This window comes from Schistocerca piceifrons, chromosome 4 (assembly GCF_021461385.2).
Source record: "Schistocerca piceifrons isolate TAMUIC-IGC-003096 chromosome 4, iqSchPice1.1, whole genome shotgun sequence".
Lineage (NCBI taxonomy): Eukaryota > Metazoa > Arthropoda > Insecta > Orthoptera > Acrididae > Schistocerca > Schistocerca piceifrons.
The window spans coordinates 316,782,358-316,795,330 of NC_060141.1; the positions used below are offsets into that span (position 1 = coordinate 316,782,358).

Below are 12,973 nucleotides of genomic sequence, written 5' to 3' on the forward strand. Positions count from 1 at the left end.
CACTACAGCAATCGAGAGCTTGTGGAGAGAAAATTTTCGGTTGAAATAGGGATACTTACAAACCCTTTACTAATTTAAAAAAGGCATTTGACACAACTTAAATTCAATAGTAAAAAATGGTATGAAACACATCTGACATTAGAATTGAAAACCAGAAAAAGATTATATGTTTTGTTATTTAGGTGCCTTAATTACAGAAGAGATCAGATGCAGCATGAAAATATGAAAATGAATAACAAGAGCAAAATGTGCTTTCAGTGAAAGAGAACTGATAAGTCATTTAGTCTAGAAAAGGAAAGATAAAAGAAAACAAACTATCAAGATCAAGACATTCTTATGGAATGTTCTGTTGTATAGCCATGAAGGTTGTGTACTGTTGAAGCCAGAAAAAATACTTAGAAATAATTGAAATGCACCTTTAAAGAAGGATGAAGAGGATCAGGGAAGACGTGAAAAAATCAGTAAGTGAAGACATCACCTAGATACTATTTAAAAAATGAAAAAAACTTTTTTGACTTTTCATAGAAACAAATTTTAACAAACACATTGGAGGGAAAAAATTTGGGAAAGAAAACTAATGGCAGATCAAAAGAGAAAATAGAAGACCATCTATTGGAGGTAAAATATGTTAGAATCATCAAAGAAATTCAGAGGACAGTGCAAGTGGTTGCAGTGGCAAAGAATGGCATTTTAGAATTTGATTGATGGAGTGACAACACTTTTTAGTGCAGACCCCCAAGCTATCATCCATTACTTTCATCTTTATTTCATTTCTGGCATGAGGTGGTACACTCACGGCTTATACACAGTAACAAATTGATGCAAAAAATCAGTGGGGTGTTTTTTCAAATTGTGCTAGCATCCGTCAGAATTTTGATTTTGCGAATGCTTTGGCCAGTATTCTACAAATGTTGCACTTGTCTTACACAAAGATTCTTATGGCTAAAATTTCATATGAAAAGGCCCTTCTAATATGCCTGTGCATTGTTTCTTCCATAAACCTCTAATTTCCAGTTCTCAAATGATTTGTTGATATTGCCACATGTGACTGCAATTTCGGGATATTCTTCACTCGAATGAGCATGTTATCAGATATTGAAAAGGAAGGTGTAGACTTCTTAGAAATATTCATCAACTGTGTATGGATTTTCACAGCTGTTTAATTGAACAGTGTTACTATATATATTAAATTTCCCAGCATAGTTTTATTAGATAGCAATTTCTTTGTGATATGTGAATGATTCAGTAATAAACTGCATGTCAAAGGGGATGTACAAGATCAGCAGTATTCTACACATCATTAAATAACAAGTGGATCACAGTGATTCGTCAATAGTTCTTCCTTCTGTTGCACTGATAGAAAGTCGTTGATGGAATATAAATAATGGATGGAGTGAAGGTAATATTTCACCTTATAGTTGAGGTGTTGAATGCTTGAACAAGAAAGAAATTGATAATGTTAACAGTAAAGAAATTTTGTTCAGAGGAAGTGCTTCTCGTCCAGCCTAATGCCAACAGTGGTTGAGAGTACTTCTAAAGAAATTCAGACAGTTATAAATAATTTAAAAATAGTGAATCAAAGACATTTTTGTTGTGTTGTTGACTGTTCAAAAGAAAGGAGATTTGAAAGCTGAAACAGCAGTACTGAGTGATGCATGAAACAGTTATTAGTGGTCAACCTGACTGTTTTTAATAAAGCATACAGGAGACACTTAAGTCATAATCAACATTCTATTTCAAATCTCCATAACAACTTATAGGTACTACATAAAAAGAGGAAGGGAACTGTTTTAAATGTGCTTGAGGAAAGATATATAATGAAGTCCATGAGACAGTCTGCTGATAATACTCTCAGTAATCAAATTGGGTTAGAGCACCAAGCTTTATTGGTAAATTTTTTCTATTTAAATTTTAAATTAGGCTGCCCAACTTTCTAATCATGTTGGTTAGCTCATTACAGTTTTTTATGGTAACATTCATGTTTACACCCACTGCTGGTCCACTTAGAGGTTTTCTGATCCATTGAATGTCTACATTGCTTTAATTATTCAGAAATAAATAGTTCGTCTTTGCAACACTGTTATATTTAGTATTGGTCAGTTTCAGTTTTATGTAACACAGAGAGCCAAGTGTAATAGATTGTGTGGTGACCATAAGTCCTCAGCAGAGCACTAAAGTCGTGCTTTCTTATTTTCCGTGTTGCTCATGTTAGTTCAATTTCCGTCACCGTCTCAGTACCTGGACAGCAGCCACAGCACATGCTATGAACAACACGTGAGACCCTCTTAGCTTATTGTCAGCTGCTGTGTTGGTGGCAAATACACATGAGTGTGTCAGCTTTCGCTATGTTTGAGTGGCAGCATACGCTTCTTCATTTCGGTCATTGATGGACCCACATTAACAGTTAAAATAATATTCAGTAGATTTCAATGCATTACACTCATCACTAACTTTATTTTATTCTTCAGTCACTACAGGGCCCAGAAATTCCCTGATTAACATGTATGAGGGGCATTTTGTCACTTGACACAGGCCGACAAAAGCATCAGAAAGTATACAATTCACAATGTAACACAGGTCAGTTCTGTTTTCTGGCAGTTGATCTATGTCACATGGTGTTGGTCCCCATCTGTTTTTCATTTGAGTTTCTGTTTCACTGTTTCTTAATTAAGGAACAGTTATGATTCCTAATTCTATTCTTCCGTTTTAGACATGACATTCATTGTGGCCATGGTTTTTTTATCAACTGACTATGGGTTTTTTTTAAAAAATCAATTTAGGAGTGTTGAAAACTTACTCTGCGGCGTTCTATAACCTATGACATAGCATTTGTAAGTAACTTTCTTTTAGTATGAACTCATAAGTTGTATTTATGAAGTATATGTAAGGCTGTTCTTGTGGAGGGTATGTGATCTGCACCAGACTCCTAGCTTGATGCATAATATTTTCTCCCCTGTTTAAGTCTAGTTATTCAGTATTTTAGGACATCTCAGTTAAGTGCATTGATTTAAAAAAACCAGTTTGTACAGATACTTTCACCAGAAAACGCAACTTAAAAGTTGTGAAACCAGTTGTGTGACTTTATAAGTGATCTGAACAAATACAACTACAGTGGACCATTGGACTTTTCATTCAGTTTCATTTTAGTAGTTTTAACACCTGTATTTGAAAAACTGTTGTCAAGCACTAATTTCAAATATTGTCTCTCATTTTATATACACACATGCGGCCCAATAGGACCACACGAGGTACAATCCATCAATGTTACTTTTGGTGGTTGGCCTTCCTTTGTGTCCAGATTTGTTTCGTCCTTTCAGAATGAAGTCTCTTTGTTTCACCAGAGCACGGTGTTCCAGTCCACTTTCTAATTTTTGTCTGACCAACTTTCCAAGCAAATATCTTTTGCCCGAATGTTTTTCTATCTGTAACGTCTGCCAGAGTCATGCAGACTAATTTAAGGTTCTCCTTAATCGCAGTGATCCATTTAATTGGCTCAGTTTTGGCCGTAGTTTTGTTTTTGTAGAATTCAGCTATTTGTTTTGTCAACCTAATGGGTGCCATTCTTTTAATATGGCTGTAAAATTTAAGTCTTTGTTTCCTCTCGTCCCCATGTATGTCTGTGTATTCTTCTATTCCCTTATTATTTCTCAGCCTATAAGTTTCTCCATCAGTAATTTTGGGGCCTAACATTTACGTTATAATCTTTCTTTTTTTCTTTTGAATTTCTTCAATAACTCTTTTCCTATTTAAAATTAAAATTTCTGCTCCATAAAGAGATTCAGGTTTGATTACAGAGCTGTAATGCCTAAGCTTACTGAATACAGAAAATGACTTTTTATTGTAAATACTTTGTGTTAATCTGAATGCAGTTGCCATTTTTTGACGGCAATCTTTGTTTGCAGCTTTTCAGAAACTTTGGTGCTTGTTTGTTGCATGTCATGTATTCCGTTTTTTCAATTATATTTGTAGCCCTACTTTTTGTACAATTTCTTTGACTTTCAATTTGTTTTTGAGCTGTGGTAATATCCTTAGTTAAAATTGTCAGTTCATCTGCAAAGGCAAGGCAATCCACTCTAATATTACTTTTGCCCAACTTGATTGATTGATATATATTTTGACTCTACTTTTGCTCTCGCCATTTTGTAATCACCTTTTCCAAAACACAGTTAAACAGTAATGAGGAGAGTCCATCTCCATGTCTAACACCAGTCTGTATATCAAGTGGTTCAGAAATTTCTCCCATGAATTTAAATTTAGAGCTAGTGTCACTTAACATTTCCTTAATCAGTGTTAGAGTTTTATCATCCAGTCCTTGCTCTGTTAAAGTTTGGGAATGAGATTCAAGATCAACTGAGCTGTAGGCCTTCATAAAATCCACAAACGTACATACAATATTGTTACCAGAAATCCTTTGGTGCCTAAGGACTAGTTTTAAATTAAGAATTTGTTATGGACAGGATCTGTTTTGTCTAAAGCCTGCTTGGTATTCGTCAATTTTAGATCCTAACTGAGAGAATTTTGTATGTAACAGGGAGAAGAGAGATTCCTTAGTAATTATTAACATCAATTCTATCCCCTTTTTTATGCAGTGAATGAATTTGGGCAGTTTTCCAGTCCTCGGGTATTTTCTCAGTTTGCCAGATATGTCCTTATAGTTCAGTGATCTCTCTTATAGTGTTAGGGCCAGTAGATTTTAGTAGTTCTGCAATTATACTGTCTTCTCCAGATGCTTTTGTTTTGAAGTCTTTTAATTTGTTTCATTATTTCAGTTTTGTAAGGTTCTTTAGAGTTAGGGTTTGTGTTATTAGCTTGCTGTGGTTGGAATTTATTCACTGGTTCTGAACAGTTTAATAGTTTTTCATAATAATTAGCAAGTACCTTATAATTTTCCTGGTTGTTAAGAGCCAGGCAGCCATTTTCAGTTTTGAAGCAAAGACCTTGGGGTTGGTAACCAGTAAGTTTTGTTTTGAATGTTTGTAAAAGTCTCTTGTATTGTTCTTTTGGAAGTCTTTTTTAATTTCTAATAGTTGGGATTTTCGTAGTTTCTTTTAGTCTGTCAGATTAATTTAGATGTTTCATTTCTTACAGTTGGAAAGGTGGTGTACGTATTTTCAGTTTTGTTACTGTTCCAATTTTTGAATGCTTCATGCCTAGACTGCCGTTTCATAGTCCACTTTCCACCAATGGTGTTTTTGTTTCTTTTGAAGTGGAATTAAATTTTGTGCTGTTGTGATGAACTTTTGTTTTAGACTCTGCCAATTGCTGGATTTTTTTTTTGTCAAGTTTGCTTGTTAGAGTTGGGGTTATTTTAGCAGTGTCAAGTTTTGGAATAACATTTTTTGTTATGAAGAGTTTTTGAGGTTGAAGTTTTACTTTTATTCACATTAAATAATGGTCATGATCTACATCAGCCCCTTTCCTAACTTGGACATTTAAAATTTCCATGTAGTTAGGGTATGAAATTGCTACATGATCGATTTGAAATTCCCCAATAAATTATTGGCCACCTGCCAAGTTTTTTGTTTAGAAGGGTTATTTTTAAAATGTGTTGGCATGATTTTAGGTTAAAATTTTTGTATGTTTCAACAAGTCTTTGGCCATTTTGGTTTGTCTATTTGTGCACTGGAAATCTACCCACCATTTGCTTGTATTTTTTCTCTTTACCCAATTGAGCATTAAAACCACCCATTAAAATTTTAACATGGTGTGAGGGAGTGTTCGAGATGATGCTTTTTAATGTTTCCCAAGCTTCATTAACTTATTAATGTTTTTTACAGTTATCCTCATTGACTGGCATATTGGCATTATTTAAAGTGTATGCCTTATTTGCACATTTAAGAGAAATTGTCCTTAATCTATTACCAATGGCTTTTACCTCTGTTATTGATTGTATTATTAAGTATTCTTTTGTCAGTTTTACTTTTAAAAAGACAATAATTACTGAAATCCATGGTGTTATTGTCCATCATTTGTGTTTTGTAAATTTGAATCCTCTGTTCTTTTAATGTATCTCCCAATTTATGAAGTTTATCTGATTGCAAAAGAGTTTGTATGTTAAGTGTTGCAAAAAATGGATTTGCTTTGGTTTTAGTTGGCCAGAGAACTCTGACTTCTTCTGTTGAATCACCCTACATTTTAACCTGATCGTCCCAGGATCCAAAAGACCATGTGCCAGTCGTACTGATGGTGGGTTGACCACATGCTGTAATACTGTGATTATCAAAATGCTCCATGATGATTGTACCTGGAATCAGCTGGGGTTAAGTAGACTCATTGATTGAACTTAATGGTAAGACTGAAAGGTTCAGTTCCAGAACTTAAATTTCAGCCACACAACTGGTGAACAGAAATTGACCACTTTGCCACATGCAAATGCAAATTGGATTTGGTTTTATTTTTCCTTGGTCTGGGCCTGCTTATTCTGTATTTGCAGCTGTCCATCATATCTGGTGAAACATTCACTATCCTCTACCTGTGATCCGACCAATACCCTAGACAAAGTCGGCTTCTTAGATTTTTAGGCACAAAGTCTTGAAGTCTGGAATCGTCATCATTATTATACATGCTTTGTAAGAGAATTGGTTTAACTGTTATCTATATTCAGGTCATGCAGAACAACAAGGAAAAAAATAAGCTTAATGTAGGCGCTGCCCACATTTGTTGCAGATTATTATTATTATTCCTTTCCTTTCTCAGAAGTTATGTCTGGTTAAAAATGGAAAGTGACGCGGACCTTGATGAAGCGTGACTTCCTTTTAACTGTTCGGTATATGTTACATTGCATTTAGGAACTTTCGGGTAATTGAACATGTATCAATAATTACAGATTTCTGTAGTTGTATATATACGTTTGGATGTAGATGTATTGCGTTGATGTACTGGTGGATATTGTGTGGTATGACTCCTGTAGTTGATAGTATAATTGGTATAATGTCAACTTTATCCTGATGCCACATGTCCTTGACTTCCTCAGCCAGTTGGATGTATTTTTCAATTTTTTTCGCCTGTTATCTTCTGTATATTTGTTGTATTGGGTATGGATATTTCGATTAGTTGTGTTAATTTCTTCTTTTTATTGGTGAGTATGATGTCAGGTTTGTTATGTGGTGTTGTTTTATCTGTTATAATGGTTCTGTCCCAATATAATTTGTATTCATCATTCTCCAGTACATTTTGTGGTGCATACTTGTATGTGGGAAGGTGTTGTTTTATTAGTTTATGTTGTATGGCAAGTTGTTGATGTATTATTTTTGCTACATTGTCATGTCTTCTGGTGTATTCTGTATTTGCTAGTATTGTACATCTGCTTGTGATGTGATCTACTGTTTCTATATGTTGTTTGCAAAGTCTGCATTTATCTGTTGTAGTATTGGGATCTGTAATAGTATGCTTGCTGTGATATCTGGTGTTGATTGTTTGATCCTGTATTGCAATCGTGAATCCTTCCGTCTCACTGTATATATTGCCTTTTCTTAGCCATGTGTTGGGTGTGTCTTGATCGATGTGTGGCTGTGTTAGATGATATGGGTGCTTGCCATGTAGCGTTTTCTTTTTCCAATTTACTTTCTTCGTATCTGTTGATGTTATGTGATCTAAAGGTTTGTAGAAGTGGTTATGAAATTGCAATGGTGTAGCCGATGTATTTATGTGAGTGATTGCTTTGTATATTTTGCTAGTTTCTGCTCGTTCTATAAAGAATTTTCTTAAATTGTCTACCTGTTCATAAGGAAGTTTTTTTATGTTGATAAATCCCCTTCCTCCTTCCTTTCTGCTTAATGTGAATCTTTCTGTTGCTGAATATATGTGATGTATTCTATATTTGTGGTATTGTGATTGTGTAAGTGTATTGAGTGCTTCTAGGTCTGTTACTCCATTTCCCTACTCCATATGAGTAGGTCAATATTGGTATAGCATAAGTATTTATAGCTTTTGTCTTGTTTCTTGCTGTCAATTCTGTTTTCAGTATTTTTGTTATTCTTTGTCTATAGTTTTCTTTTAGTTCTTCTTTAATATTTGTATTATCTATTCCTATTTTCAGTCTGTATCCTAGATATTTATAGGCATCTGTTTTTTCCATCGCTTCTATGCAGTCGCTGTGGTTATCCAATATGTAATCTTCTTGTTTAGTTTGTTTTCCCTTGACTATACTATTTTTCTTACATTTGTCTGTTCCAAAAGCCATATTTATATCATTGCTGAATACTTCTGTTATCTTTAGTAATTGGCTGAGTTGTTGATTTGTTGCTGCCAGTAGTTTTAGATCATCCATGTATAGCAAATGTGTGGTTTTGTGGTGGTATGTTCCAGTAATATTTTATCCATAATTTGTATTATTTAGCATGTTGAATAGTGGGTTCAGAGCAGGGTAGAACCAGAAGGGGCTTAATGAGCCTCCTTGGTATATTCCACGCTTAATCTGTATTGGCTGTGATGTGATATTATTTGAATTTGTTTGGATATTAAGTGTGGTTTTCCAATTTTTCATTACTATGTTTAGAAACTGTATCAATTTAGGATCTACTTTGTATATTTCCAATATTTGTAGTGACCATGAGTGGGGTACACTATCAAAAGCTTTTTGGTATCAATGTATGCGTAGTGTAGTGACCTTTGTTTAGTTTTAGCTTGATATGTCACCTCTGCATCTATTATCAGTTTATTATTATTATTATTATTATTATTATTCAGTGCAAGGAAAGAATAAACCAAAAGAAGGAGCATTTTAAAAACTATTAATGACACATTCTGCATGATTTGTTTTCCATTATACCATTCAAAAGGTGATTTGCATTTCTGTTGATTTGTGACTTTGCCTGAGATCTCTGTGTAGTAATCAGTTGTCAGAACAGAAATACTCTTTTATAATGTATGTAAATACTTTATAATGTTCATTGTGGCCAGATGTATGCATCATTTAGTCTTATTTATTTTGTGTAAGCATGTTACTTAGTGATTCAGTTAGTACATAATTTATCATGAAATTCAACCTTCAGATTATTTTTAGTGATCAATAGTATGATTCATGGCTGTATCTTAAAACAGATAATCATGTTTAACAGAATGGGTTCTTATTTTCTGCTGATACAGTTTGCCAGCTTTGACTACACCATGGAAAAGATGTAACATTCTTTTATGTTTAGTGGTGGTAAAATCCTTTAGTTTGCTTTCTTTTTGATTTGTAAGGCAGCTTTGTAAAAGCAGTTGGCTGATTGAGTTGTCACACTGGATTGTTTTGCAGCAGACATTTTCATTTTGAGGTCTTCATTGTTTTGGTAGTAATCTTGATATGCTTCAGACAGAAACTTAAACATTTTCATGTATTGACAAAATTTGAATTGACACTATTAGTAGCTTTTTGTGTTACAGTCATTTGTCATACTCGGTTTATGTTTTTAGGATGATGATAAAAACTGGGTAAGTGGGCGAACTGAGGACGAGGCACGTCAGAAAGCAGCAAAGAGGTTCAATGTGGCACTGACAGACATTACACTGAAACAAGATGAAGATGTCCTGGATACCTGGTTTTCATCAGGGCTGTTTCCTTTCTCTGTTTTTGGATGGCCAGATGAGGTAAGATTTGGTTCACATTTCTTAGCTTATGATAACACTTGGCTCTTGTCTCCCACAGTTTGCACAGTACTTTTTGTGAAATACTTGATAATATTTTTCCTGATGTGCACAACAGATTGGTAATTGGTCTCAGTTTGTTTAGTGCAGACCTTCAATTGTTTTAATATTTGCTTACAATGAGCCGGGCTACTACTTATAGTTGATATTCTTACTATCCTTTTCTACAGCTTGGAAATTGTGTCCATGTCAGTTGGCCAATCAATATTCATCGCTAAAAACTTTGTGTTTAGTGACAGTTCTTCAAACTGAAATTGATGCTATTCGTTTCCTTATATCCATTGTTAATTTATTACACATGACCCAATTCTTGATAGTTTCATTTGCCTTCTCAGCTAGGATTTCTAGTGTTTTATCAGAGGCTATTTGTTATTGTCTTGTGTGAACAGATTTTTATCCATGTCATGTATTGTCTGTAAAACTATTGATATATACTAAGAACAGAGTTGGTCCCCAGTAAACTCCTCTGAGAAACCCCTGCATTGATACTGTGCAAGCCACTGTACAGTGCATTCAGGATCTGTGAGATGCGATTCATTAGAGTGACACACACATTTATAAGGACAATTTTTTTTGAAGTTTTATTTTGTATGCATTTAGCCCGTTGTATAGTATAGTTACTGCGCAGCAGAAGTTTTAATGCAACACTTTAGTCTATAACTAAAAAGAACACAATTTACATCAGTTTAATATTTTATGTTAATGGATTCTTAACAACTGCTTCAATTTGCTTGTATACCTTGACTAGCTCCACATCTCTGAAAGTTATTCTCCATGATGAAATATATAAAATGTGATAAATTAATAAATTAAATAATTAACTTATGTGTTTAAAAGCAAAGGCTCAGCAAGCAAAAAGGTATAAACATCTTTGGTAGCTATGTGTGTCCTATATAATGTTATTTTATTTGAACATGGGTAAATAATCGAAAACATTGAACCAGATGCTAATAAAATTATTACAATTGAAGATAAAAAGTCATTCATTTTTAACATCTTAGTTGCTAGTTTGTTCATTTGAATAAAAAATACATACATCAGTTAATATTAATGAAATTTCTTTCCTTTATTTTTCTAGACAAAAGAGCTGAAGGCTTTTTATCCAGGAACACTGTTGGAGACAGGACATGACATATTGTTCTTTTGGGTTGCAAGGATGGTATTCTTTGGGCAAAAACTTCTAAAGAAACTTCCATTTAAGGAAATATTCCTTCATCCAATGGTACGAGACGCACATGGTAGGAAGATGAGCAAGTCTTTGGGAAATGTTATCGATCCTATGGATGTCATTCATGGAATATCTTTAGAGGTTTGTTGTATACAGATTTTTAATTATACATTCAAATACATTGTGGCTCTTCTTTCTCTGTTGATTTTTTTATGGCATTACATTACTGGTTTCAGTTGTTGATCATAGCAGTTGTTGGCAAGCAAAGAAAAGGCAATTATTTGTGCTGAAATTAGATTTTGATGGTTATTTGGCAGCATTGAGAAACTCAAAACTCTATGGATGAGAAGTATGTGTGAAAAGCTAATACAAAGCCCCAAGTAAAATAAATAAATTTAAATTAAAGCACTCTATATAAATATATTTATTGACTGCACACTAAGAGAAATCTATTTTTGTTTAAGGTCTATGAATTTTAAATCATTGTTATCAGTTGATAGCAGCACAACGCTTTCCTAAAAAAAATCCTACAGTAATTTTTATATTTTCTAACTGTCAAGTCCTACATGACTGGTTTTTAAAGTTAAACTTTGTAAAATCCTTATAGCCTTTATACGTGGATTTCCTTCTTCGAGCTTTTTTGAATTAATTCTCTGTATACACCATTAGGGAGATAAATTAAGCTTACTGCAGAATATTTGAAACCCTCATTGAACTGACCCCCTATTATTGTTTCATATGAAAGAAATTAAAATTCTAGAGCACAGTTTACATGTTCTCATTATGAATGAATAGTTGTGCAGTAGCCACCAGAAAGATCGCGGGAGGCGCACATCGGCACGGCGCGTCACAGATGGTAGTTGCCGCAAGCAGAGTCCCGTCCACCAGAGGGCATCTGAGAATTCAGACGCAACCTCTGCCAGCATAACAACAACAACAACAACTCCGGCAGCACGGGCCGTGCCACATTGGGCATGCCTAGGACACAGTCCCGGTCTACACTAAGTGAAGTGCGACATAAACGTGAACAGTGTTACTACACAATTGGCGACGAGTAGGGTCGTTCTTTCGCGTGTTGCGTCGTCGTTCCGGTTTCGCAGCTTCTCCACGGCATGGAGGATTTAGCGCGGGTTTTGGTTGAGCAGCAGACGGAGCTCATGAAACAAGTGCTTCCGGCGTTGCTCTCCACGCCGTCTGCTCCAGCGCCGTTCCCCCCTCCCTTTCCCCCATATGACAAGACGGCGGAGGATTGGGATGCATATGAACATTGCCTTCGGCAGCATTTCCAGGTGTTTCATGTTGCCGATGCGGAGGTATGTCGTGCTCTCTTCTTGTCTTGGATATCTCCCTCGCTGTATCAAGTTTTGCGGCAGCTAGCGCCGTTGCAGGAGCCCTCGTCCTTGTCTTTTGACGCATTGTGTTCATTGCTGTCTTCATATTATCGCCGTCGCACGCATGTTGTGGTGGCTAGGGTCGAGTTCTATCAATGCAAGAAACAGCCCCATCAGTCTTACCGGGCGTGGGCCGCTACCCTGCACGGTCTTAGTCGCAAGTGTCATTTTGTCACGGAGCGGTTGCGAGAGTCGTATGCTCGCGTTATGGTATGCGACGTCATTGTTCGTTCGGCCCCTGATAGGGAGGTCTGACAACGAGCCCTGCAGTTAGAAGACCCTTCCCTTGAGGAAGTCCTGTCCATTGCTCAATCGTATGAAGTCTCTCACGCCGCAGGTCAACAGCTGGAAGCGTGGTGCAATGTTGCGGCGGTGCAGTGCGACGCGGCCGCGTCCACTGTGTCCAGGGTGGACGACGTGCGAGCGGTACAATCCGGCCGTTACAGCCGCTCCCGCATGGCGTGTAAACAGCATTCCGGCCGCCGGCCCCTGTTGCCGTCCTGTGCATCGTGCTTTATACATCATGATCGGTCAGAGTGCCCCCAGCGTTGGGCCGTTTGTCGCAAATGTAATAAAAAAGGTCACATTGCTAAAGTTTGCCGCTCAGCCTCAAAAGGATTGAAGGAAGCGGGTACAGAGGACATGGACATTGGCATTCAGGAAGTTTCATCAGGCCAGGCTCCCGACGCATCGACACGCAAACTCTTTATCGAGGTGTCGGTTCAGTCGCGCCGGTTACAACTGCAAATAGATACGGGCGTGGCAGTTTCGTTGTTGAATGCACAAA

General features: G+C 36.1%; 1 protein-coding gene across 2 annotated transcripts in view; it reads left to right on the plus strand.

Moving 5' to 3' along the window:
• The window catches only part of LOC124796464 (valine--tRNA ligase), a 208,629-nt gene that overhangs the window by 103,681 nt on the left and 91,975 nt on the right, over positions 1-12,973 (plus strand). For both annotated transcript variants that reach the window (XM_047260688.1, XM_047260689.1), the window contains exons 11-12: positions 9,397-9,570; positions 10,706-10,936. In XM_047260688.1, coding sequence (XP_047116644.1) covers positions 9,397-9,570; positions 10,706-10,936 — 405 coding nt within the window. The remainder of the gene's footprint in view (positions 1-9,396; positions 9,571-10,705; positions 10,937-12,973) is intronic.